The sequence below is a fragment of the Eublepharis macularius genome, chromosome 1, assembly GCF_028583425.1.
Source record: "Eublepharis macularius isolate TG4126 chromosome 1, MPM_Emac_v1.0, whole genome shotgun sequence".
Classification (NCBI taxonomy): Eukaryota; Metazoa; Chordata; class Lepidosauria; order Squamata; family Eublepharidae; genus Eublepharis; species Eublepharis macularius.
This window is the reverse complement of record NC_072790.1, coordinates 211,714,578-211,742,558: the sequence shown is the minus strand read 5'-3', so window position 1 is coordinate 211,742,558 and position 27,981 is coordinate 211,714,578. Positions and strand designations below refer to the sequence as shown.

Here is a 27,981-nt window from a genome sequence, read left to right as displayed (position 1 = left end):
CTGAGCACAGTAACTGATGGGTAGCCAGTGGAGCAACTGTGGGATGGGACTGATGTTCATGCTCCTGCTCGCTCCTGATAACAATTGAGCTGCAGCGTTTTGCACTAATTGGAGCCTCCTAGTTAACTTAGATGGTAGGCCAATGTACAGAGCATTATAATAGTCAAGCCTTGATGTTACTGTAGCATGGATCCAAGTGGCCAGGTCAGCCGTGTGAAGATAAGAAGCCATCTTCAAGGTTAGAGTGAGGTTGTAGAAAGCATTTTTTGCTGCTGCCTTAACTTTTTCTTCTAGTAATAACGCTGGATCCAGTATAACCCCTAGGCTCTTAACTGAGTCTGCAAGGGTCAGACAAACTCCATCGAAAGTGGGGAGTACAATGTCCTTCAATATCTCTGCCTTCCCAACAAGCATCACTTCAGTCTTGTCTGGGTTCAATTTCAATTTGTTGTTTTTCAACCATTTCACCACGGCTGTCAGGCAGCAATCTAGGATTTCTGCTGCATCCTGCGGGGACCTTGATAGCGACATATAGAGTTGGGTGTCATCTGCATATTGATTACATTGAACTCCACAGCTGCAAATGAGTTCTCCTAAAGGTTTTACATAGGGGTTGAATAACATGGGAGATAAGATTGTGCCCTGCGGAACCCCACAAGATCGTTCCCATTCTGGATCTCCAACGGCCACCCTTTGAGTCCGCTCCAAGAGAAACGATTTAAACCAGCTATAGTAAATGCATGATGATTTGATTAAAATGCTACTTCTGAGTAGCTTGTGCTGGCATCAAGTCAGCAGCGAGTTGGAAATGGTTTGACGATCAAAGATCTGGACACCGTGTACCACCATTAGGCTCTTAGCATTTTTCTTTCTAAAATACCTTTACCATGAAATGAAAGGTATTTTCTATCTTGAGGCAACAGATCATGTCAGTTTTTATATATAGTTAATTATAAAGATCCACTAGTCTTTGAAACAGCCGTGTGCCAAATGGCCCTGCCAGCATCTTGTAGCTGAGCTTGGCCTTCTTTTGCTGATAACATTCTTTATCTTTGTTCCCTTTTTGGTAAGTTTTTTAAAAATCCTAATTACTACCTTGTCTTAAAGACTGGAGCTGCGTTCCTCTCCACTGAAACTCATTGCCTTGATGCCTTAGCTATATAAACAGATCCTTGTTTTTCAAATGAAACTTGAACTCATCTATCAAGTGCAGGAGCAGAATCGTATGTTGTGGTCATGGCTGGAAGCATTAACTTAGCAAAGAAATGTATTGGGTATCTTTTTGAATTCTGTCCATTAGAGTGGTTGACTTTCCCCATTCCCTCCACTTTGTTTTTTCAGCCCTTGGAAGTTTGAGCACATTGGTGTTGGCTTTCTATCACTGCTGTTGCGAGATGACAGAGTGCTGCCAGCCAGAGCCATAAAATTCTTTGTGAAATGTCTCAACCATGATGCACTAGTGGTTCGCAAGGTATGCATGACAATAGGATCTAAGTATTTACCATGGCTTTGTGGCTGATTTGGGCCACTGCTGTTGACCATGGGTGGGTTCACATGAGTCTGTTATTTTTTACATATCGAATTGATTTTTGGACTTAAGAACAAGGCCAGTACTCCCTGCACTTTCTTGCCATCCACATTTTGGAGTGGGGAGACAAACCTTAAAAATGAGATTTGGCAGGCAAGTGGTTCCTTGCATGGTTTGAGTTGTCCAGCTCTTACAGAGAGCCTAGCACAGCAATGGTGAACCTATGGCACACGTACCACAGCTGGCACGCAGAGCCCTCTGTGTGGGCATGCGAGCCAAGTCGCTGGATCGCTAGTTCCAAGGCTCATTTGGAGGGGGAACGCCTGGAACGGCGTTCTGAGCAGAGATCACATGGGTTTTGCCCCTTCCCACGTGATTCCTTTTCCTCAAGGCTGCCTCCCTGCTGCCCGTCTCTTTAGCAGCAGGAAGCGGAGGCAGCAGCCAGGCTGCTGGGGCTGGCTTTCTAAAGAAGAGTAAGCTGCTTTGATTTAACTTGCTTTACTTTCAGTTGTGGCTCTTGAGCGAGTGAGAGACAGAGTGCTTGCAAGCAGGGCTGCTGGTCTTCGTGGCTCGTGAGTGAGAGAGAGTGAGAGAGAGAGAGAGAGAGAGAGAGAGAGAGAGAGAGAGAGAGAGAGGTTAATTAGTTGAGTCAACTGTATGAGTTGTTTTTTCTTAACTAAAACCTCATTATTCAGGTTTAATTGCAGTGCTGGCACTTTGAAATAAATAAGTTGGTTTTGTGTTGCAGTTTGGGCACTCGGGCTCAAAAAGGTTCACCATCACTGGCCTAGCACATCACACAAATGTGCACACGGTTTAGTTTTTGGGTAGTAAATGCAGGACAAAGCGATTTATTGAGGCTTAGTTATTTTCACTGAGATGTTGGAAGCATTTTCAGAAATATATGGAGAAAATAAATTGGGAGAATAGCTGGCCAGGTTTAGGACTCAAAAGGTAGTCTGGTTTAGATGCTGCTTTGGGATTTTCCGTGATGCAACTGAGTATAACCACCAAGGTCTTGCCTGTAGGAATGTATAAAAATAGCAAGTTGCAGACTGAGCCAGAAGGAAATTGCTTCTTTCCTCCTTGTCACCCACAGTGGCTCAATTCTCTGGCCAGTTCTGAAATACTGGGGAGGACAGGCATGTCTAGTGCTGAAATTATTTTGTGTATTTGTAAAGGCTAGTAGTGAAACAGTTGTCTTTAGTCAATTTATAAAGTGTGTAAGTTAATCCTCACTCTTCTTTGTAGGTGGCGATCTCTGCTGTGGCTGGCATCCTCAAGCAGCTGAAGAGGCCTCATAAAAAGGTGTCAATATGCCCTTTTCAAATCAGTAAGTGTGCCCTGCCAATCAGATATGCTCATCATTCCCCTCCTCCCTTTTAAGCTTGCTGGTGTAAGTGTAAATGTGAAACAGCTGGCCGTGCTTAGGATGCTTCCATTATGAAAGAATTTCTTAGGACTCTGACATTAGTAGCAAATGTTTTGTGACAGATTATGTAAGCTTTGGGCAAGCAAATCTGCGTTTGTTTTAGCAGTCCTTATTTTGAAACTCCAGTAATCAGCCCTTGAGTCTTTAATTTTCATGATTGAATGAAAGGCTCTATATAACTGTTTATTGCAGCTATTTCCATACCCATAACTAAAGGGCTGAGGCTTTAGCTGTGAGTTCTTGATCTTCCAAAACCTGAGCATCACCAGCTTCCTGAAGCATTGCTAATCTTGGGTTTTCCTCCTTGTCCGTAGTCTGATTTAAGCCGATTTGCAGCAATTGTAGCCTGTTGAAGTATCCTTTATGGTAGCAGTCAATTTCTAGCTGCTCTTCCTTCTTCCTTTTTCAATTATACCGATTTTAAAAATGATGAAATAAGACAGTTGTAATTCAGCAACAGTGATTTTATTGCCATATTAAATGAAATAATAAATGATGGCTTAGTAAAAATGCATGTTGGGTGAAATTGTGCAACTAGGGGGGAAATCATTTTTTTTAATACTGTCTTAAACTGCCCATCTGGTCAAAATGCTGGTGCTTCATATTTTCATCCTGTGACTGGACCATCGAGTGCATGGTGGTAGTTAAAGTTCTTTCTTTTGCACACAGGTGGAGTCTCGTGGCCTTCTAATATTCAAGCTGGTGACAGGCCTGATAACCAGTGGTTGCATTATGAGAGTGCCAATTTACCAAAGACAAAACAAGCTTGGGAGTCCTGTTGTTTTGTGGAGAAAACACACTGGGGGTATTACACCTGGCCTCAGTAAGTGTTGGCTTAGCCCCCCTCCCTTTCAATCAGTGTGAAAGGGACTGTAGCCACTTCAAAGTCTCATTACTAAACAAAGCCTTGACAGCCTGCTAGTCGTTTTCCCCCTATAACATTATGATCTGCTTATATGCGACTTAATTGGACAGTTCATGGCAATAACAACAATGCTGAGTAAGTTAAACATTCATTTTGAAGAAACAAGTTTTTAGAAAAACTTCACTGAGTCAAGCATGATTTATGTACTGAGTATATGTAGCATACATACTGGGAATGGTTCAGATCCTGCAGAAGATTTCTGAAGACAGAGAAGATATTTTTGCTGATTCCCCCTCCCTTCCCACTGTAGACCTTTGGCTCTCTCCTCCATTTTGAAGGGGTATTTCAGCTGCAGTGAGATGGGGGAGGTGAGGAAGTCATGTTCTATGGACTGAAATACTTTCTGTCTGCAAAAATTACTAGTGAATGCACACCAGAAAATGTGTGCACATACAGCATGTGTGCTGGTATGCAAATTTATCATATTAAAATCATCATTGTAAAACACATTAATATATGAATATGTGTGCACATCACTATTTATTGATAATATTTTTATGCCACCCTTCAATTCAAGGACTGTCTCCCACCCCGCACTGTAGCTATTACATAGATACAGGCATAGTATAAACCGGTAAAGAACTAAAAATGGGATGTGGGATTCCTTATATTTTCATTTGGCCACATTTGTGTGTGAGAGTTTGTTCTCTCCCACGATACTGCCTGCTTTTCTGCTACAAGAAATTTTACCTACCTTTGTTACTGCTTTTGAGAGCTGATTCATGTAATTATGATACGTGGTGGTGGAGAGTGCTGTCAAGTCATAGCTGACCCCCCCCCCCCAGTGGAGTTTTCATGACAAGAGACTAACAGAGATGGTTTTCCATTTCCTGCCTCTGCAACTCTGATCTTATTTGAAGGTCTCCCATCCAATTACTAACCAAGGCTGATCCTGCTTAGCTGAGATCTGACGAGATCAGGCTTGCCTGGGCTATCCTGAACAGGACAGTGATGATACAGGAAAAAGTATACATATTTTCATTTTATTCAAGAATAATATTGAATGTTGGCTTATGTGTCCCCCTCCCCCTATTGCTAGAAACATGAAGATTTATGCTTCTGCAGAGCAGCAACCAAAACTTGGACGGAGTAGAAATGAACTTTCAGAGGTAAGAATGATGTATTTCGGTTAAAGTCTGTCATGGTCTGATAGAAGATCAGTCATACCTATTTCTCTTGTGATTGTGAGCAAGTTTGAACAGTCAAAGACACACAGGAGTTATCTGGACTCCACATAAATTCCCTTTAAGGAACACCGATCCTGACTTACCTGTGTACTGAAGATTGTTGCTTAAATCACAGTGGCTTCTTGAATGATGTTTCACTTTTTAACATGGTTATTAAATTGTAACACCTTGAATATTTTACTTTGTGGTAACATGGACTGAATCCAGATGATATACTAGGCTTTTCTGGCATGGGGTCTCCCATACATGTTCATCACAGGATGATCTGTGTATGTGAATGAGTCACCATAGATATAACATCACAAAGTGAAAATTTCATATTTCCTCCTGTCCTTTGCAGGGCAGTGCTTTGCAGTGGAGTTAGCTCCCATATTCTGCTGCCAGTAATCAAGTATTCAGTTCTCTGGTGTAGAGAAAACAGTGTACAAGAAGCAGAATGTGTGAAGAAACCTTTGTTTAAGAGAGCAGAGTTGAACCTGTGGGACTGCCTTGTACTCTGTCAAACTGTTCATCTAGTCCAGCCCATTTGCTTGGACCAGCAGTGGCCCCTTAAGGCGATCCAGCATCTTCTGACTGAGATTCTTTTAAGAGGACCCTTATACATGCAAAGCATGTATATATTCCTGAGTTGTGGCCTCTCCCTAAAGTTGTTTGTGCTCTCTTACTTGAGCATAAGAAGTCATCCTGATTTCAGATAGCAAAGTGCACTGGCAACACAAACTATGGGTAAAAGCTAGTATATATACAGAGAAGTAACATGGGCATAATAACAAGTTGATGTAGAAACTACCACATGAGGGGATTTAAGAGCACTTTGTGCTTGCCAAGAACATGACATGTTCCAGTCTCTTGCATCTCTTTTAATGACCAATTATGGAAAAACGGGTGATTTGAAGGTTATCAAGCATGTTGTTATGAGTATGATAATTGACATCCTGGTTGTGATTTGATTCTGTGAAAAAGCCAACCAAGTTGAGTGTTGTTACAAGATACAGCAGCTTTTAATAGAGCAGTGCTGGTGAACTATAGCTCCCCAGTGCTGTTCACATTAGGGTGCTGCTATGTAGATTCCTCCCTCCCCACACTCTATTATTTCTATTATCTAACCAGCATTTTTGTTCCATTTCACTGCTTTTTTTTTTCTCCCACAGGCAGAGCAAGTAATTTATGATCACTTTTCTGATCCAAAATTTGTTGAGCAGTTGATCAAGTTTCTTTCTTTAGAAGACAGGAAAGGAAAAGATAAATTTAACCCGCGCAGATTTTGCCTCTTCAAGGTAACTTGACCTCTGCTACTTCTTAACAACTGTTATAATTGTGAAGATACATTTTACATTTTATTTTACTTCATGGTATTGCCTTCCTGTGAGATGCTGCTACGCACTTGGCAGAATGTGCTTGTAAAAATACCTTGAGAAAAACTTTAAACATGCATGTCAGATAACGTAGATCCAGCAAGTGTTTTCTCATGTGCTTCTAGGCTTGTATAGATACAGTGGAGTATTCTGCTATTATTTACTGAACATGAATATATATATATATATATCCCTTCCTTCTTCCACTTCCTGCATAGCACAGTAAACTGCTTTGGAAACTTGTGAGTTTAAGAAGCTCCTTGCAGTTTGGCATAGTTGTAGGGGATACAATTCAGGAATTACAACATAAATACGTATTATTTTTCTTTTTTTCCCCCTTTAATTTTTGTTTCTTTTCCTATTTTCTTCTCTCTTTTTTTGTTCCCTTTTTCTGTAATTTTTCTTTTCTCTGCTCCTTTATTGGACTTTTAATTTTATTAATAAAATAAAAATTATTTTTTTAAAAAAGGAATTACAACATAAAGTCCCACTGCACACCCAGATATCTAGCACACGTGTCCAAGACAAATATTTATTTAATAGATTGAATTTATCTCCTGCTTTTCTTTGTTGCAACTTAAAAAGCAAAATATGTAGGCTTCTAAAGTGATTTCCAGTCACTTAGATCTGCTTAGCTTCAGCAAGGTTGCTGTGTAATTTTTTGGGACTTTGTAAAATTTATGTTTATACTTTGCAAACTTGCAAGTTTGCAGTCCTTTTTTTAAAAACCAAAATTATGCCTCATAGTGGTGAGTAAAAAAGCTTTAGTTTTCTTTCAAACAAGTGTGAAGAATTTGAGTTGATGTTCTTTTGGTCTGAAGGTAGAAGCTTACAAGGCCTTTCTGTAAGAGCTAATTCAAGCTTCGCACTAAACCATGCATCTTGTCTTAACAGGGCCTATTCAGAAACTTTGATGATGCCTTTTTGCCAGTACTGAAACCCCACTTAGAACGTCTAGCAGTAGATTCCCATGAAAGTCCTCAGAGATGTGTAGCGGAAATTATAGCTGGTATGATAAGAGGGTCTAAACACTGGACATTTGAAAAGGTAGTGTATCTTTGTTTCTTTTGAAAAACCAGAGAACCTTTAGTTCCATAACAGTGGTAAATGAAATTCTAACAGAAATTCAGTTTATAACTTTGAAAAGTCTACATCATCGAATGTGATATTAACTGGTTTTCCTAATTAAAACTATTTAAGCTTGGATCCTAAACCTTCCTTCTGCTGGTGCTGCCCATCATGAGGATGGTCCTCTGCTGTAAAATATGTTACTTTGGTACCTGGCCCTTTTTGGTTCATTGAAAGACACTGGCCTTGCATAGGTGGAAGCATCCAGTGCAGAGACAATGCCCTTGGCAGTGAGGGAGCCCCCTGCATTGGAAAAGGACACAGTAGGGCTTGGGATCCAAACCCCCAGCTGCTAATGCAGTTTGCTCCTAGTATCAAAATAATGAGTTGAACTGAAACTCTAATGTCTATTTTGTAAATCTCTTTCTGAGCCTTGTGAGACAAACTGCTGACCTGAAATCTTAAAAGCTAGGAAGTAGCTTTGGTTTTGGTTCTCCTCAAACTAAAGCTGAAAATGTGGAGAACTCTGAAGGGACATGTAGAGTAGGGGTTTGCATCCCCAAAAGATTAGGTAGCAAACTGAAGCAAAGGAGTGCCTTGGGCTTGTGGCTGGGTACTGCTTGGTTTGGTTCTGTGGTGATTCCCCACTGGCTGAACCCGGTGCCTGGCTGCAGTGAATGACACTGGTTCTGTTGGGCTAAGTTGCAACAGTGTTGCTTGCTTCAGTTTGGTTTGGGTGGGATGGGTGTTATTCTCTAGTGTGATGTTGATCCCCTTGCTTTACTTTGGTTCTGGGAGAATGGTCCCCTTGCTTCATGTTGGTTCTGGGGGATTCCATTCCCTTGCTTCCATTTGGTTCTGTTGGACTTTCTTGAAGATGAACTCAGCTTGCATTTCAGAGTGTGCCTTTGCCATGGCAGCCTTGTCCCAGTCTGTTTCTGCAGTGGGAGTCAGCTTTTACTTTTTCCCCATAGGAAACAATGGAGAGGCTGGGGGCACCTTGTTCAGGGGCCCATAGAATTGTCTCCCAGGATCCAATCTTCCTGAAACTTGGAGAGTGTTTAGAGGACCATCAGGAGTAGGTTCCCTGCAAATTTGGTGGTGTTTGTTTGAAAAATGTCACCTCCAGCCCCTCAGATAACCCCCAGATATTTTCCCCCATACAGAATAATGGAGAGTGGGGGGCACCTTCCTTGGGGGCCCATAAAATTGGCTCCTAGGATCCAATCTTCATGAAAGTTGGGGGTCTTTAGAGGACAGTCAGAAGTAGGTTGCCTCCAAATTTGGTGGAGTTTGGTTGAAAAATGCCACCTCCAGCCCCCAGATTGATTTTCCCATAGAAAACAATGGCCAAGTTTTACTGAATTTTTACTGAAAATTCAGTAAATATTTGGAATACCTGGCTTAGACTACTTGGTTTCTGCAGAATCAACCAACATTCGTATTTTAATCCAACTTCTGAACCAAACTTCACACCCCTGTTGTAGAGTTGCAGAACTGAGTTGGTAATGGGGGTTGGAAATGACCCTCCATCACCATTTCAAAATAACGGGTTACTGATGATTCAGATCAAAATCTTTTAAAATTTTCGTTTGGCTTGTAAATGACCTTGCCCATTCCCATAAGCCCCCTCTTCCCTTCCTTCCCCCCAAACGTACAACGTTGGTAATATATGTGCACGTGCAGTTTGGGCCTCCATTTGGTAAAACAGCTTTGCCAGCAGGAGGTTCCCAGCACCTTGCTCTGCAGAGCCTTTAGTGTGCCAGGGTTCCCAGTCCTTATTTCCTGAAAGCCCTGGCACTCTAAAATGCCCAGAGCCCTTGCTGTTGGGAACTTCTTGTTTTTGTCAAGGCTGTGGGACTTATTTGAAGGCCCTCGATTTAGCCTTCTCTTACCTTTTTCTCCCGCTCCTTCAGTTTCTGCTGCTGGAAGGTAAGTTGTGGAGAAAGGGGTTTGGCATGGAGAAAAGAGACCAGGCTGGGGACAATGAACATAGAAGCATTTGGGTCTTTCTGAGATATGACAATTGTCCACTGAGGCCTGAACATTTCTAAGAGTTCTTTGAGAGAGCACGTTTCAAATTAAGACTGAAAGTTTTCTTGTTTCTAGTTGTAAAAAAAATATAGGCCCATATGAATTTCAGGATTGCACACTGATATTTACATGGTAAGAGATTAAATCGCTTACTTACAGATGTAGAAAAAACATGAAGTCATGAATCCAACCATTGGTCTATCAAGGTCAGTATTTTCTGCCTTGACTGGCAGTGACCTTGACTGGCAGAGTCTTTAACATCACCTGCTGTGTAGTCCGTTTTAACTGTAGATGCAGGGGGTTGAATGTTGGGCCTTCTGCATGCAAAGCAGGTGCTCTACTACTGAGCTTTATATAATAATGCCATTTTTGCGTATTTTTGTACAGGTAGAGAACCTCTGGAAACTTCTGTGTCCCCTTCTTAGAACAGCTTTATCCAACATCACAGTGGAGACTTACAATGATTGGGGAACATGTATAGCAACCTCATGTGTAAGTTTTGGACATTCCTTTGACGGGGGCCATGTTTGAAAATCACACAAATCCTGTAACACTCCTCTCCCCTGGTTCTCTTTTTCTTTTGTCCTTAGATGAGGGTGGGTGGGTTTCAAGATCACCTCAGTTGTCCTGAGATGAGGATGGAAAATACCCACTAGTTCTCCCATGCTTCCTCCTTGTCCTCAGGAAGTCTTGCCTGCCTTGCCATAGTGTTAGTTGCCTGTCCTGGCTGCTTCTCTAATTCATTCTTAATTTCCTAACTTTGCTACTATTTGTCTTCCATCTGCCAGGCCATAAAGCTGTTTTGAAGTTTACCCGGTGCCAGACAGGACTTGGGCTTTGCTGGTACTATTTCTCCAGTGTGGTAGACAGATTACCTTGCTGTCATATGGTTCATTTGGATGCTCCTGTTAGATTTTTGGGGCTCTAGCCTGGGCTGGCTCAAGGGTTTTTGGTGTCCTAGGCAGCTTATGAGTTTGGTTACTTCCCCAAGAGAGAAAAATTAGAAGTTTAGAGAGAAGTGAATGAAACTTTGTTTTTGTTTACTTGGTGTTTGAAATGAACAATGTAAAAACAAAAATAGGTATTTTTATTGATTTTAAATTTTCTTTATTCATTTTGGCAGTTTTTAAATTGTAACCCGTTTGCACTAGGCCATCAATTTGTGTAAGCATATTGAACTTTGCTTTCACAAATTGGGTAATAATAAGTTGTTTGAGACAAAGATTTGATTCTGGTCAGAAAAGACATTGGCCTGAGAAGGGGTTTTCAACAGGAGTCTCGCTATTACCTCTTCGGGAGATGTTAGAAGAGTCCCCTGTACTAGAAAAGCATTAATAATCCTGGCCAGAGAGGTCCCAGTTTTATCTCAATGAGACTTAAGCAGCCAGTCTAGTTGTACAGCTGGGCCAAACAAGGTGGCTTGTTAAGAGTGGCTTTTTCTGCCTGTCTGTGAATATTTATTGCTGGGTTTTTAGAAATGTATATTTGGGAATCCAGAAGGAAAGAACACAAAATAAGCTTCCGAACTTTGTATCAGGTAAATCAGCAAACAGAAATATGTACATGGAACATTTAAACGCTGGACTTTAAATGTAAGTACAGTTTGCCATCAGTTCCACAGCAGGGTATCTTAAGGAGAGAGGTTAGCTAACCAATTATGTCAGAAACCAGCTGCCTCAGTCATTATTACACCATTATTTCCAATTGTCAGTTCTTTCCATTCTGTCAATCATGTTCATGAAATACAGATTTAGAACCATGTAACTGGTCAGAAGTTCCCTATTTCTAGCACTTGCGTCAGCACTGGATTAAGATTTTGAGGCAAGGGGAAGGAAGCAGAACCCTGCAAAAAAGGCAGCCGAGTCTACACACCCTATTTCTGCCACTTTGTCAATACCAGGGAAGTGAAGAGTCCCAAAAGAAGACTGACCTGTCTCTTTCTCTCACCCCTTGCAACTTGAGAAGGCAGCTGACCTGAAAGGAAGGTGTGGGGTTAGTTCCACTGCTGCTGCTCAGTGCATGTCTTCTCCCTCCGTGCACCATCTCCTGATGCTCCCAGAACAGTGTAGATTCAGTAGCTGCCAGGCAGCAGCTTTTGTCCCTTCTTTACCCTTCTTCTTCCCCCTCCTGGGGGTGGTAAGGTTGCCCAGCCACACCACAGGGAAGTTGCTGCTTCTCAGCCTCCTTCGCTGTGGTTGATGGATGGGCCAGGGTTTCCACGTTGCAGCAGCACGAATCCCAGACCCAGTAACAAGTGAAGGTTCCATCCACTGCCTGTGTGCCTCTGTGTGGCACCATTCGTGGCTCACTCTTGCTGTGCCCTACAGACAGGCCTTGATTAGGGGGAAGGCGGGCTGAGTGCATCTATGGCAGTACAAACAGCAGCGGCCCCCAGCAAGCCACTCTCTGCCTGGGGCTATTGCTTGCCAGGGTCAGCCCTGCCTACGCTGTGGGAGGGCTGGCCTGGTTTTTCTTGAACTCTGGCACAAACTAGTATCCTAGGCAATCAGCTAGAAATGTCTGGGCTTCTCCTTTGATCAGAAGACAAAAAGAAAATCTTAACTAGGAAGAGAGAATAGGTGTGGTTCTGATTGTGATGTTCACATTTATATGGAAAATATTATATCTTTTTCATGATGACTAATGCTGTAATCCTACATGTTTTAAACTGGAAGTGAGTCCCTTGGGACTTAAGCATGCAGAGGTAACAAGGCAGCTCTTTAGGCTCTTCAGAGGGATTTAATTGGGAGAGCCAGTTTGGTGTGGAGAACCAGTTTGGTGTAGTGGTTAAGAGCATGGGACTCTAATCTGGAAAACCACGTTTGATTCCCCACTCCTCCACTTGAAGCCAGCTGGGGCCTTGGGTCAGTCACAGCTTCTAGGAGCTCTCTCAGCCCCCACCCGCCTCATGGGGTGTTTTATTGTGGGGATGATAACAACATACTTTGTAAACCACTCTGACTGGGCGTTAAGTTGTCCTGAAGGGCGGTATATACATCGAATGTTGTTGTTGCTGCTGCTGTTGTTATTATTATTAACTAAATCTGATTAAATTCCAACCCCAATATAATTTATTTATTATTAATTTATTATTAATTCATTTCTGATTTCTTAAACTATTTCTATCCCTTCTTTCCTTGTGACAACACACTAACAATCTACAGGAATGTTTTACATAAGCTACTATTCTCATACTGCACATTTTTATAGTTGTTGTAGCTTCTGCCTGGGTTTTTGTTTCTTGGGTTCTTTTGTGAGGAGATACACTGTTATGCAACAGAATTTACCAAAGAACTGCAGTGTTTGCTACTGTGATTTCTGCTGTCAAAAATGAGACTTGCTTTCTTTTTCTTCCTATTTTTTACAGGAGAGCAGAGACCCTCGGAAGTTGCATTGGTTGTTTGAACTGTTGCTTGAGTCTCCGTTGAGTGGTGAAGGGGGGTCGTTTGTTGATGCATGGTAAAAATGTTCATGTTGCCTATTTGTGGGGAAGGTCTGGGTGTCAAATAGGGCTCAGGTTTTCCCAGAACAGACTGTTCCACTCCAGTCCTTATTACCATTGATGTAATATCAAAACATGTTGTACTTCTGCAATTTCCCCTCATGGAAATGTTCTGTATGATATTTTTTTTTAACTGCATGAGTAAGTGCAAATTTACTTTGTAAACAGAAAATGGTCTGAGGAGTCTTCTTTTATGAGCAAGTGCAGCACATCTAGAGGGTTTTGGAGAAAGTAAAGTGGAGCTTCCTTAGTTTTAACTGTAAACACAATACACTGTTTCTCACCCTCCTGTAACAGACTGATTTATCTGTGCCTCAGTAAAGCTTTTCAAACTGTCCAGAGATTTACATCCCAAATTCTGAACACCTCAAGGGAGCTCCAGATAAGGCCTAAAAGCAGAATTCTCTCTTGTAGAGCACCTGTCTCTTTAGTACAATTTATTTTTTGTGTGAGTCCTTTTTCTTTAACCCTTGCTATCAAGGCACACAGAGACTTCTTTTAGAGCTTAATCTTTTTTCTTTATTGAAATAAACCCTTAATCTTTTTAATAAAGCAAGATACTAAAATATGAAGTCTTATTAAAATGAAATGAATAATTGATGAACATATGCATGCAATAAAAAGCAGATCTCTTAAAATTTCTCAATTAAATCTATAAATGATTTAATATCAGATCATATTCTAGTCTACTGTGAAATGCATTGGATTTTCAATAAACATACGAATATTTCTCATCTAAATCTTCATGAGATTTCCATTAATCAAAACCCTAATTTCTTACCAGGGTGACATCTTTAAAAGTTGTCAAAAAGTTAAGTGAGCAGATTATTAGTGGTCCATTGTAGTAATTAAAGAATCATTGATCTTCCATTGTCCAACTACTTTTAATTGGTTGCCAAAAGATAAAAGGAACAGATAAAAGGAACTGCATTTAAAAGATAAAAGATAAAAGGAACTACATTAAAGTTCATACGAAGTTCAGTATAATACACATGTATAATTAGAGTATATTGTGATATAATCCATATTTCGGCTACATCCTGTCTTTTCCCCTCTCCAGTCGACTGTATGTACTGCAGGGTGGCCTTGCACAGCAAGAGTGGCGTGTGCCAGAGTTGCTGCATAGATTGCTGAAGTATTTGGAACCTAAACTCACCCAGGTTTACAAAAATGTCAGAGAGAGGATCGGAAGGTCAGTATTGGCTAAATTCTTATTTTAATTGTTGTGTTTATAATAAATGTATCCCACCCTTTCTCTGTGGTACTTGAGGCTTAGTACGTGGGGCTATCCCTTGTCATTGTAGCAGATTAGGTTAGATGCTGAGGAAGTATGCAATTGAGTGTGGCCAAGACCAATCCCTAAATGAGAAATGATATGATCTTTTTCTTAGGGCAAGAAAGTTTTACCTTGAAAAACTTAACGGTATTCACAGATTCTGATGGCATATCAGAATAAGAAAGATTATTTCTCTGAATCAATTCTACTGCTTCATGTAATATAAATAGTAGTAGTAGTATTCGGATCTGGACTTAGATACTTCTGCCTCTGGTGACTAAGCTTTGATAATTTAGAAAACCCATCTTTCTTTTGAGCATGGCCAGTTTCTTCACTGTTGTAACTTCCCAAGGGATGGATCCAAAATACTGTGACTAGGCAGAGCCTCTGCAACAGGACCTTCCTGGTGACCCTCCCCACTTATGATCCTGGGTGCAAAGGGACCCTGATGAAGGGCTGTTCCACTGGTGAAAGAGGATCTTTGAATCCAACCACAGACTTTCAGTAACTATTCAGTTTTAATTGGAGAAGTGTTTGTTTTGCCAAAACTCTTCTTGGTTCAGTAATCAGAGTAAAACAGTCAGGGGACCTTGCAAGGACTTGTGGGGGGCATTTCATGTTCTCCTCCCTGCTAGTTCCTCTTTCCCTTCCCTGAAAGCTTCCATACCCCTTCCCTTTTCTTGCTTCATTTTCTCTTTTCCACCCATCCACCAACCAACCTACATTTTTTCTGCCCTCCCCTATTTACTGTTTTCTTACTATATTTATACCCCACCTTTCTCCCCAGTGGGAACCCAAAGCATCTTACAGCAATCTCCTCACCTCCATTTTACCTTCTTCACAGCAACCCTATGACGTAGGTTAGGCTGAGAGTTAGTGATGGGGCCAAAATCACCCAGTGAGCTTCCACAGCTGAGTGGTATTTAAACCTGCGTCTCCCAGGTCCTAGTATAAAACTGAAACCAGTACACCACACTAGCTTTCATGTGATGGCTGCTATTGAACAATAGGGCCTGGGTGAGTCATAGAACTCATGTGGTTTCAAGTTTGCTGCCACCTGACCTGATGAATTCTTCTTCAAAGGTCAAAGCCACCCTAGAAAGGGCCCTGTCCCCTCCCCCTGCCTTTTACTGATGGAAACCAAAGCTTCACTGACAATATTCTTCTGGTTACCTTGCAGCTGCCACAGAGGGTTTCTTAAAACTACGGGTACTGCTTATATTATTTTTGGGCTTTCTAACCCCCTCATTTTTTATTTACTTATCTACATTTTAGGTTGTTCTGCAAACTTGGGCTTTTCTAAAGTTTGTAGAAAGATATGTCTTGTTTGTTCATAGTCCATGTCTCTGGGTTTTTGACTGTGTTGAGAAATATTGACAAGTGGGAGGACTGGCAAGGACCTATGGGAAGAATCTCATTTCCCTCTACCCCTCTATTTCCTTTCCCCCATTCTTTAAAGCCCCCATAGCCTCTCTCCTTTTCTGGCTTCCTTCTTTCCTTCCCACCAACAGCCTTTCTACCATTATCTTGTCTCCCCCCCCCCATTTTCAGCTTTCTCTCCTCCCCTCCCCTCGGCAACCTGTACCCAGGAAAACTGTGGCCCAGATGTGGAGTACCAGGTTCTGGGCCCTGAGCCAGGTGCACAGTGCCAAACTCACAAAGACTTGCAGGACTCACCTCACCCTACACTATGTCCTATTACTTTCCTCCTGGCAGCCACCATATCTTCACCTTTCCCTGCTTCCTTCTCTCCTTCCCACCTATCCACCAACCTATTTTTTGTCTGCCTCTCCCCCACCCCGCCATGTTCTACTGTATTTATCCTGCCTTTTTCCTTAATGGATACCCAGAGCAGCTTTTATCATTCTCCTTGCCTCCATTTTATCTTCACAACAACCCTGTGAGATAGAGTGAGTGATTGCCCTACTGTCACCAATTCATGACAGAGAGGATGATTTAAACCTGTTTCTCCCAGATCCTAGTTTGATACTTTTAATATTATATCATACTAGCTCTCATGCAGTGGCTACTGTTGAATAGTAATAAGTTGCTAGTTTGTCACCAGTATGCCTGGGTGAGTCGTGGAAGTGGTATGAGAGCATCTGCTGGGTGCTGCCAGAACTGGCCCTGATCAGTTCTCCCTCCAGGGCAAGGGAGAGGGAGGCCAAATTAGTCCTGGAAAAGCCCTGATGGCTGGAAAAACCCTAATGATCCTGTTCTCTTTTACTGACAGAAAGCAAGGGTTGAAGGCTTGCAGTACTGTTTTGGTTGCCTAGCAACCAGAACAATGGCCTCTGAGGCATTAATTCCTTAAAGGTATAGGCTCTGTCTCTATTATTTTGGGTGTTTTAACACCTCTCCCCATTTGTTTTTTTAGATTTCAGATTTTCCTGCAAACCTGAGTTTTTTCTCAGCTTTGTAAAAAGATCTGTCTTGTTTGTTCCTGGCTTCAGCCTACAGATTTAAGTATTCGTAGATGGGTCTACATTGAGAAGTAGATCTATTGTTTTTACTTTCCAAATGTTTCTGGTGCACAGTCTGCGATGTAAGTTTGCAAAAAAGGGTTAGCAAGAACTTGTACTGGTTTTAGATCCTGTTGAGTTCTTATTATTGTTTGTACATTGCTTCAAGCTGCTTCTTTTTTTAATTTGTGATTCTTCTAAATACATGCCCCACCTCTAGATCTGCTTGGACAATTCATTTGGCTTTTTCAACTCTGGGGGCAAGGGGGGTGGAGCTTATTGTGAACTCTTCCTTTAAGCGGTGTCAGATTTAAATGAGTCCCTTCTTTGTGTTTTATGTAGTGTGTTGACGTATATCTTCATGATAGATGTCTCCTTACCAAATACTGCTCCAACAAAGTCCCCCCATGTCCATCAGTTCACTTCCCGAATACTTGAAAAACTCAAACCCCTTACGGAAGTGGATGAAGAAATTCAGAATCATGTTATGGAAGAGAATGGGATTGGAGATGAGGATGAGCGGACTCAGGGCATTAAACTCTTGAAAACCAGTAAGTGCCTGGGGTCAGCTTGCAAGTTGTTACATTTGGAATTTATTCTGTGCTTTAAAGGAGTTTGTTAGTTAAAAAAGTTGGGTCGGGTATTAATTTGAATTTCATAACTTCTCCCTTTGTGCTCTTTTTTTGACCTTGTATGGAGCTGTTATGTTTGTCTTTTTTTTTTTTACCCTCAACAGTTCTCAAGTGGCTGATGGCAAGTGCAGGAAGGGCCTTCTCCACAGCTGTTACTGAACAGCTTCAGCTTTTGCCATTGTTTTTCAAGGTATGTGGTTTGTTACAATTTGTTATATTTAGGTTGCAGAGGAGGCTTCTGAAGGTGTTACGCCAAAAATGCTTGGAAAATATCCCCCTTTCCCATTTGTACATGACTTAGGCCATTTACCAAGCCCTCCTCCTCACCGAGAAGAGCATTTGTTCGAAGGACACAGCCACACTGTCTGCCACTCCACTTACATGGCTCTGTCTTTTTCTCAGGATGCGTGGTGTGGGAAGGTGTTTACTGACAAAAGTCGGGGGGGGGAGCTGTATTTCAAAACTGGCTCAACCTTGTGGCCCCACCTTCTTTCATCTGCAAGTCCCTTACACGTTTGCACCTAACAATGCCTGTCACAGTGTGCTTGGGCTAAGCAGTAACTGGCACAGAGGAGTCCATATATATAGCCTTCCTTCACAACAAGCCAATTGTTCCCATGCAGCTTTTAAGTAGGACTGAATCGAAGTTGGGGGGGGCACATTTCACAAACCTTTCTGTCCCATGCCTCCCCCCTCCCCGTCAGTGATTTGGGAAGGTTAGAAAGATGTTTGCTGTACAGCTCCCTCCTTGACACCTGTTCAGAAAAAGGGCAATGTGTCCTTCCCTCAGTCTGAATTGTCTTTATACTTAAATATCGACTTCAGGATGCACACCATCATACTCATTACAAGATCCTTGACTGGTTGGGATTTCACAGGAATGGAGGGCAATAGGGTGCTGCAAACAGCAGATGGGGGAAGCGAAAGAGATAAAGTGAAGGGTGTTTGGGAGAAACATTTTGAGTCTCCCAACACTCAGAAATTTTCCTGGGCAGATACTCAGCACAGCTTTGAAGTGAAAATTTGTTTCTGAGAAATCAAATAAATTTTTTGTTTTCAACTTTTTCTTTTAAAGTCTAAGAAGCACCTTTTCCTTTTTCAAGGTGTGAAAAGGTCACTGGAACCACAGCTTGATACTTACCATAGTGCACACGTGCACCCATTCTCTCTCTCTCTCTCTCTCTCTCTCTAGTCTGTCATAAAGTTGATTTTTAAGGTTTTTTAGAAGATTCTATATAGATTTCCCCTTTCTTTTAACCCTCCTCTGCTTTATTATACAAATCCTGCATAATGACTGTATTTTCATAATGTCTGATGCAAGTCTCTATCCAGAGTCCTTGAATAATCAGCCACCTAACACACATGAATCTGCCTCATACTGTATCAAACTGTTGGGGTCTCCTGGGTCAATACTGTCTATTTTGACTGGCAGTACCTCTCCAGGGTCTCAGATAGAGATCTTTAACATCATCTACTATGATCCTTTTAACTGGAGATGCCAAGGATTGAACCAGGGACCTTCTGCATGCAAGGCAGGTCCATCCTTATAGTGCACCCACACATCTGAGTGATTTGAATAACTTGTGTATCTTGCATAAATGCTTCTTAATACAGCACTTAGTTCTTTTGGCTCTAACACTGCATTGGTCCCTTGAGTTCCATTAGAAATGGTCATTATTCCCCTGCCTCCCTTCATTAGCTGGAGAGGCTGATGTGTGTTGCCCTCTAATGTGCCATTCATCATGGGTTTTTTTCCAAAATGAAAATAGTTCTGGCTGTTTTCAGCTACCCATTTTTGCTAACCTTTCATGTTCTTGCTGGCACAGATTGCTCCAGTAGAAAATGATAATAGCTATGATGAACTGAAGAGAGATTCCAAGACGTGCTTATCAATAATGTCTCAGGGATTGCTGTATCCTCAACAAGTGCCTTTGGTACTACAGGTGCTAAAACAAGTGCGTGGTGATTTTCTAACTATACATATAAAAGTATTTCAGTTGTTACCTAGATCTTGAGGGTAAAAGGACAGTTAGAACAAATCTGCAATGAATACTATATATACAGTTGACTTGGAAACATGGTTTACTGTATGATTTCACCCAAGGTTTCAGTATGTGCTATAATATAGTTCCAGGGTATAGCTGATTGGATCTTCCAGGAGGCTAAATACGCTGGACAGGTGCAGTGGCCTTTGTATGTTTTCTTCACCCTCATAGGTTGAAATGATGAACACAATTTAAATGCAAGCTTTCTAATATTTTTATGTTCCTTAGTTACATAAAATGGTTACTATTGTTCAGTTGTCCCTAGCAACAGCTTTAACCAAGCGTTAACCAAAGAGAGGTTCCACTTTGTTCTTTGAATGTGTGAAGTGGGGAGGTACACAATGCATGCTGACACTTTCCTTATCTGAACTCCATGTTCTTGGCATAAAGTACTTTTTCCTTGTACCTAGCAAGAAGTATGTTTAGTCTTTCGAGTCCAAACACTTTCAGATCTGTTCATTCTGCAGTTAGGAGCCCAGTGTGTTCCCCACCCTCCTCCATGCACACATGGTGCTCACATCAGTGGGGATTGGCCCACCCATTGTCATGTATGGACAAGTTTCATGGTCATTACAACATTATTCCCAAGTGCATTGCTTTCCTCTTCCCCATACGTATAAATGAAATTCTTTGCTGTGTGAATATAAAATGGTTCCATTGTGAACAGTACTGCAGTAGGAGCTAAACCTGACTCTGGAAATCCAGCATCTTAGCCCTCTTTCAACCTTGTCTCTGTAGATCACCTTTAGATTCATAGCTCTCAAAAGTAAGATGAAACACCTGAATTAAGTACGAGCAGTTGGTGAAGAAGGTGCAGGTAATGGTGCATATCTTAAGAAGGCATATCTTAAGAAGGCAGCCTGCTGACTTCTTCCCTTCACTGAGTTATGCTTGGGCCTGAAAATCCTTATTCTCCCTTTCATCTGGATGTCGAAACCAATCGCCTTCCTGCTACTTATACACAGCAGTGCACCAAACACAGGAAGGTGTACGTATAGAGAGGCCTTTTGGTGACTGCCCCAAAGTTCTGACAGTCCTTTGCCTTGCTGACTTCCCCAAGGATATTTGGAAATAATATCTTCCTTTAGGATTTCTCAGGAGTTAAGCTATTGTGGGGGCACAAGAAGGTAAGGTAAGGAAATTGGCTGGAGTGAGAGAACAAGCCTCATGGTAGCAGAACTTTGGTCAACATCATTTTGAAGCACGACCATCTTTAAAAATGTGGAGGTCATTTGCTTCCTTCAAAATCAGTAACATTGGGATTTCAATTTTTCCATTGCTGTTTGAGGATAAGAGGGGACTGTAATCAGATGTCACAACAAACTCATTACACAGAGGTGTATCTGCATCAGGTGCAAACACAGCTTGTTCACTGTGCTCATGCATTCCCCTCTTCTAGCACATGGAGCTTGATTGAAAATGTCCCAGTTTAGTCAAGCTCCAACTCACTGAAGTGATTAATTACAGTTTGTTATGGCTGTACGTGCATCTAGTGAAATACTACTGTAGAGAGTTTGGTCTTCCTCCTGTATTTGGAAGATAGTTTTGATTTTAGACACATCCTCCCTTGTTCTCTTAAAAAGTATAGTTTTTATTTACTGATTACTGCTGTTTTGTGTTGGGTATTTTTGCAGACATCAAGGAGTAGTTCCTGGCATGCTAGGTACACGGTGCTAACCTACCTCCAGACCATGGTATTTTATAATCTTTTTATCTTCCTAAACAATGAAGAAGCAGTAAATGATATCCGATGGCTCGTTATAAAGCTGCTAGAAGATGAACAGCTTGAGGTAAGCAAATGTCAGGGCTTGTATTTCTTGACACATAGAGAAGAGCCATGTTTGTAGATTACAGATGGAACTTCCTAGGTTTGTACAAAGTTCAACATTTTTAAGTCCCTTTGAATTTCAGCAGGAGGGTTAAGCATATGCTTAACCTTCCCCATTGAACTAAAAAATATAGCTTAAAAGTGCTCGATGTTGGTTGAAACTGATTCTTTTTGTCCCTAAACATCCTTTGAGTAGTTCTCTGCATTGTCATTATGTTGCGTTTGTGAATATTGTGAATAATAAACCTATTAACCTCTCTCTTACCATTGCTGTCAGGTTAGATAAAGTGTATATTGCAGGTAAAGCATTACATATGACTGAAATATAAGTCAATAAAAGCATGTTAATCAAGCAGTAAGTTAGCACCCACTGTTGGTGTTTAAAAGGCTTTTGGAAATATATTCCTTCTCCTTCAAAGCTGAAATTGCTACTTTGTTCAACAGTTAGCCATCAGGAAAGCTTAAAAGCATTTTAAAGATAGTTGCAGCTTTGACATCTAAAAGCCTGCACTTCAAAGTAACCCTTACTTCATGCTTCAGTATTCTGTAGCCAGGAAACTGAGTCTAGCTAGTGTCCAGTGATCCTGTTTGCTGTTTCCTCTTTAACACTAATGCAAATTTGTAGGGCTAATTTGTAGAACAAATTTGCAAATGTCCAAGTGAATAGCAGGTCCCTGCAGGATGGCTGCTCATATCAACCAAATGCTTGCTTTGTGTGTAAGCTTGTGACCATGTTGTCATGGGAACTCTGCCTTAGCAGTGACTGTAATCTTGGTTTCCCTTCTGTCAGCAAGTCAGTATGGCGATCACTACAGTGCCACCTTCCAGTTATTTTCTCTGGACATGACATATCATTAGGCTGAACGTACCCAGTAGGGGGAGAAGTAGAGAGCCAGAAAAGCCAGGGCAGTGCAGCAGATGCTCTGTACCTTACAGCGTAGGTAGAAATTATCTTTAAAATTTTTGGAGCAGGTCCTGTGATCGTTCCAAATAATTGTCTAGCAGAGGCACATATACATGCCTGTTCTGACTATGTTGGTTCAGGATCCTCTCACAGGCACATTTCTGGCTTACCACCTTGGGAATGGAATGAGCAGCCTTGTTAATTAACTACACCTGCAAGCTGTTGTTCATCTTCGTTCTTCTGTGCCTCCACACATGGGGACTGCGCAGGCGCAGGCCAGCCGCCGGAGAATTTTCTAGAGCTTCCATGGCTCCGAAGGGGCCGTTTGTCGCGCGCCTCAGCGACCGTTTTCCCGCCCAAACGGTCACGTGATCCTCCAGCGACCAACGGCCCCTTCCCTCAGTTCTCTTCTTGCCGCCGCTTGGAGAGAACGTGAGCTTCGTTGCTCTGTGCTTTTGTGCTTCGTGCCTTTCTCTAACTGATTGCTTGGCTTTTGACTTCGGACTTCGTGACCTCGACTATTCTTCGGATCTCGCTTTGGACTTTGACGTGGACTCGGTAATTTGACTCGGACTGTCTTTGACCCTTCTTTCGCGTGCCTCTGGAGATGGCCTCTACGGCTCTCTTCAAGCATTGCCTGCAATGCCACACTAAAATGGCCAAATCCGATGGCCATGATTTGTGCCTTTTTTGCTTGGGGGAGACCCACAATGTCTCGGCCTGTAGGATCTGCCAGTGTTTCACCAGCAAGGCCCGGCAGGATCGCAAGGCCCGGCTAAATTCTTCGCTGTGGCAGAAGGTCATGTCAGAGGGAACCCCGTTACCTCCGTCCAAGGCCGGCCCTAGCCCCTCTGCCGAACGGCAATCAAGAGCTGGCTCAGTGGCCTCCGCGAGGTCGGGGTCGAAACCGCGTCCCCCGAGTGCCTCGGCGTCGAGAGCGGCCTCTCCAGCGCAGGGACCGGTGCGGCCGCCCCGTAGCGCGTCATCCACCAGGTCGGATCCGAGACCGACGTCGGAACCGAGGATCCTGGTACCGAGTCCCCGATCGGAACCGATGACCGGCTCGATTCCGATAAAGTCTAAGAGGTCGAAGCCGAGGTCCCCTTCGAAGGCGAGGAGCGCGTCGGTTCCGAGGTCTTCTTCGGAACCGGTGAAGAAGAAGAAGAAGACCAAACATCATCGGTCGCCGCATCCCGCTCCCCAGGAGGAGGTCATCGTGCTTCCTCACACGCCTTCCCCTCATCTGGGTTCCCCCGAACCAGAGGAACTCTCCGTGCCGGTGCCGGATCCGATGGCCTTCGAGACGGTGCCCGCAGAGTTCTCGTCGGGGCCGGAGCCGAGCCCGCGCCGTCGGAGCCGACCATCTCCTGCCCTTCGGTCGCCGAGATTGGAACCGAGCCCGTCTCCTCATCGTGGCCGTCCATCTCCTGCCCGTCCATCTCCACCTGCTGCCGGTCGTGAGCGACGTCGGTCCGGGGACAGTGTCCGCTCCACCCGGTCCACTGCGTCCCGACATCGACAGGCCTCTTACCTTCCCTCACCGTACCATTGCCACTGGGAAGGGGCACCTGCCGGTTTCTCCATGTCGGAACCGAGGCCTTCGACATCAAGGCCAGCGTGGGCTCCCCCTCAAGTCCAGGTTGAGGAATCCCAGCTCGGTTCCGATGAGGGGGAAGTGGAGAGCCTTGGCGACTACCAATCGGAGTCCTGGTCCGAACCGTCGCCGGCTGAGGATCTGGTGCCATCTGCGGGCTCACCATTCGAGGACCTCCGCATCTACTCCGACCAGATGGCAAGGATGGCTCAGGCTCTCGAGATGGATATCTCTTCGGCAGTCCCCCAGACCAAGGACAAGCTCCTCAAGCGGATCTACGGGGATAATCCGGCGTCCGTTGGCTTCCCCATGCTCGAGGGTATTGAGGAAATCGTGGAGAAGGTGTGGAAGGTGCCCTGTGATCAACCTCCAACATCTAAGAGGATCGAGCAGCTTTATAAGATCAAGCAGGGCACCTGGCCAGCGTTGGTGAAGCACCCTCCACCTTCATCCTTGGTCACGGAGGAATTCAACCCCCGACGATCGGGTCATTCCTCGGTGCCTGCCGATAAAGAGGGCAAGAAGCTTGATGCCATGGGCAGGCGCCAGTACATCGTCGCTTCGCTGGGTCTGAGGATTGCCAACTACCAGACCATCATGGCAGGGTACCAACTGTACCTCTGGGAGAAGTTGGCGTCCTATACCCGAGATCTCCCACCTGAGCAGAAGGCTGTCGTCTCCCTGCTACAAACAGAGGCTGTCCGGCTGTCTAAACAGCAAATGAATGCTGGGAGCCACGCTGCTGACACTGCTGCTAGAGGGATGGCTTCGGCGGTGGTCCTCAGGCGCCACTCCTGGTTGCGGTCTACGGCCCTGTCCCAAGAGGTGCGTTCCAGGGTAGAGAGCATGCCCTTTGAAGGGGACTCGCTGTTTTCCAAGTCCACCGACGAGACCCTGAAAAAGAAAAAAGAGGACAGACAGACGGCGCGGTCCTTGGGTCTGGCTCCTGCGGACAAGCCCTCCTCCAGGCCACGGTACGCTCCCCGGTCCGGCCCTTACCATTACCAGGGCAGATACCAACAGCAGCGGCCGGGCTACCAACAGTATCCTGCCTACCAGCAGCGGCCTTACCCTCCAGCACAACAGCAAAGGAGGCGTCGGCCCTTCAAGCCTCGCCCGGCACAACAACCGGCCCAGCAGAGAGATCAGCAGGGCGCCGGGAGGCAGTACTGACGGGTCACGCCAGCCGTATCCCCGAACTTTTCGGACAGACTGAGTCCACTCCTCTCTGAGTGGGAGTCAATAACATCTGACTCATGGGTCTTAACTATTGTTGAACTGGGATACGGGCTGGAGTTCGTTGAGCTCCCTGATGCAGTTCACCCCTGACAGCTGTCAATAACACTATGGCCGAGCTGGATGCGGAGATCGTGTCGCTCTTGGCCAAGGGTGCTGTGGAAGAATTGCCCTATGAGGACTCTGTAAAGGGATTCTTCTCTAGGTTCTTCTTGGTCCCTAAGAAGGATGGGGGCTTACGTCCCATTTTATATCTGAGGGGCCTTAATGCCTTCCTCAAGGTGACCAAATTCAAAATGGTTATGTTGGCGGCTGTGATCGCCTTGCTGAAACAGGGGGATTGGTTTGCGGTTCTTGACTTAAAGGACGCATATTTTCACGTGGGGATACGGGAGGAGCACAGGAAATACCTGAGCTTCGTTCACCGGCAAAGGGTTTTCCGGTATAAGGTGCTCCCCTTTGGTCTGTCCACTGTCCCACGAGTGTTCACGAAATGTGTGGCCCCTGTGGTTTCCTTCCTGCGGGAAGAAGGCTGTACCATTTTTTCGTACCTCGATGACTGGCTCATCGTGGCTGAATCGGAGTCTAGGCTGGTGCAGGACATTGGCTTGGTACTTAGCACTTGCCAACGCCTGGGGCTCCTGGTGAACCTTGAGAAATCCAAACTGGTGCCCAACTGCAAAGTGTCCTACATTGGTGCACTGTTAGACTCTGTGGAGGGTAAGGCCCTGCTCCCTTTGGAGAGGGCCCGGTCCCTAAGGGGTCTAGTGTCCATGTTTAAAAGGAACCGGTTCCAGTCTGTGCGCACTATCCAGTGCTTACTAGGGCATATGGCAGCGGCCACCTCTGTGGTGCCCTTTGCTAGGCTGCGAATGCGTCCGCTCCAGAACTGGTTTGTGCGGAGTTACGATGCTCTGCTGCACCCTCCGTCCCTCAAATTCTCTATCCCGAGGGTCATCCTCTCCTCCTTGGACTGGTGGCTGTCTGATGACAACTTGTTTAGAGGGACTCCCTTTGGGTATCAGCACCATGACGTCACGGTTACCACTGATGCCTCTCTGTTGGGATGGGGGGCTTACTGTGGTGATGTGTCTGTGCAGGATGTCTGGTCTGAGAGGGAAAAGACCCTCCATATCAATGTGCTTGAACTAAGGGCCATTCGTTTCGCACTTGTGTCTCTTACAGCACTGCTGAGAAATCGTCAGGTCTTGGTGCAGACGGACAACACGACTGCCATGTACTACGTGAATCAGCAGGGGGGCACAGTGTCCATGGCCCTGTGCCGGGAGGCCACGCTCACTTGGCAGTGGGCTATCAGGAACGGCGTGTCGCTTCGTGCTATACACGTGGCTGGGTCAGACAATGCCCGGGCAGATGCCCTCAGCAGGGTCCCTCTGCTGGACCACGAGTGGGAACTGAACGTAGAGTGCGTTGGGCCGATCTTCCAGATGTGGGGTCATCCAGTGATAGACGTGTTCGCCACTGCGGCGACCACCAAGGCCCACACGATCTGTTCCAGGGCAGGGAGCGACCCCCTCTCTATTGGGGATGCCTTCCAGTTTACGTGGACGCAGGGCTTGCACTACATGTTTCCTCCATTCCCCTTGATTCCCAGGGTCCTGTGCAAAATAGAGGAGGACGGGACGGACTGCATTCTGGTGGCCCCCTTCTGGCCACGGCAGGTTTGGTTCCCGAAGCTCCTGCGGATGTCCCAACGGACATATGTGAGTCTGCCCCCTCGGCAAGACCTTCTCCTAAACGGGAGCCTAGTCCACCACGATCCCAGGAAGCTGCACCTGACGGCTTGGCGGATCGTTCCTCCCCGGTAGGCTTTACTGACGAGGTACAGAGGGTCCTCCTGAATGCTCGTCGGCCATCCACTAGGCGCGCTTATGCGGCCAAGTGGTGTAGGTTTGAGCTTAGGGCACTTGCTAAAGGAGTGGTGCCTGACAGCAGTCCCTTGGGGGTTGTATTCGAGTATTTGTGCCACTTGCGTGGTATGGGCTTGAAGGTTTCCTCCCTCAAGGTCCACCTGGCAGCGATATCAGCTGCTCACACCCGAATTGAGGGTGCTACGGTGTTTTCTCACCCACAATCCCGCCAGTTCCTTAAGGGCATGTACAATCTTTACCCACCTGTGTCGGCGCCAGTGCCTCAGTGGTCACTGTCCTTGGTGCTCTCACGTCTCATGTTGCCTCCATTTGAACCTATGGCTACATGCCCCTTGGATATGCTATCCTACAAGGTAGCATTCTTGGTGGCCGTCACATCGGCCAGGAGGGTCAGTGAGCTGTCTGCACTGCGGTCTGACCCTCCCTTTCTTGTGTTTCATCCCAACAAGGTGGTCCTGCGTCCCTGCCTCGGGTTCCTGCCCAAGGTGGTGTCCGCCTTCCACCTCTCGCAGGATATCTCACTGCCTGCATTCTTTCCTCAACCTTCCTCTAAGGGGGAAAAGGCCCTTCATTCCCTAGACTTGAAGAGGGCCCTAGCCTATTACCTGGATAGGACGACGGAATTCCGCTCCTGTCCTCACCTGTTTGTATGTTTTGGGGCCAAGGATAAGGGTAACAGGGCTTCCTCACAGACCCTGTCTAGGTGGATTGTGACGGCCATTGGCAAGGCCTATTCCCTGGCAGGGGTGGCTTGCCCGCTTCATGTCAGAGCCCACTCCACGCGGTCCCAAGCATCCTCTTCGGCACTCCTCAGGGGGGTGCCCCTGGTTAACATTTGTAAAGCGGCCACATGGTCCTCTGCAGACACCTTTGTCAGGCATTACGCCGTTGATGTCAATGCGGAGCAAGATGTATCTGTGGCCAAGGCTGTCTTACACTCCCTTTTTTCCTGAGGGAGTTTTGGGATGACTTTCTTGGTGTACCTGCTGGGTACCCTTGAGTGGAAGAGTGTATATATGTACCTTGGGGTGTATATATGTAAATATTGAGTATTTATGTGTCCTTACACAGTTTTTTACAT

At 44.6% G+C, this 27,981-nt stretch overlaps 1 protein-coding gene across 1 annotated transcript in view; it reads left to right on the top strand.

Moving 5' to 3' along the window:
• PSME4 (proteasome activator subunit 4) overlaps positions 1-27,981 on the top strand; it is a 107,511-nt gene that overhangs the window by 66,633 nt on the left and 12,897 nt on the right. Inside the window, exons 31-43 of the mRNA XM_054986549.1 lie at positions 1,342-1,471; positions 2,780-2,861; positions 3,630-3,783; positions 4,925-4,994; positions 6,224-6,349; positions 7,322-7,474; positions 9,917-10,021; positions 12,897-12,988; positions 14,092-14,223; positions 17,112-17,320; positions 17,506-17,591; positions 19,228-19,356; positions 21,081-21,236. Coding sequence (XP_054842524.1) covers positions 1,342-1,471; positions 2,780-2,861; positions 3,630-3,783; positions 4,925-4,994; positions 6,224-6,349; positions 7,322-7,474; positions 9,917-10,021; positions 12,897-12,988; positions 14,092-14,223; positions 17,112-17,320; positions 17,506-17,591; positions 19,228-19,356; positions 21,081-21,236 — 1,624 coding nt within the window. The remainder of the gene's footprint in view (positions 1-1,341; positions 1,472-2,779; positions 2,862-3,629; positions 3,784-4,924; positions 4,995-6,223; positions 6,350-7,321; positions 7,475-9,916; positions 10,022-12,896; positions 12,989-14,091; positions 14,224-17,111; positions 17,321-17,505; positions 17,592-19,227; positions 19,357-21,080; positions 21,237-27,981) is intronic.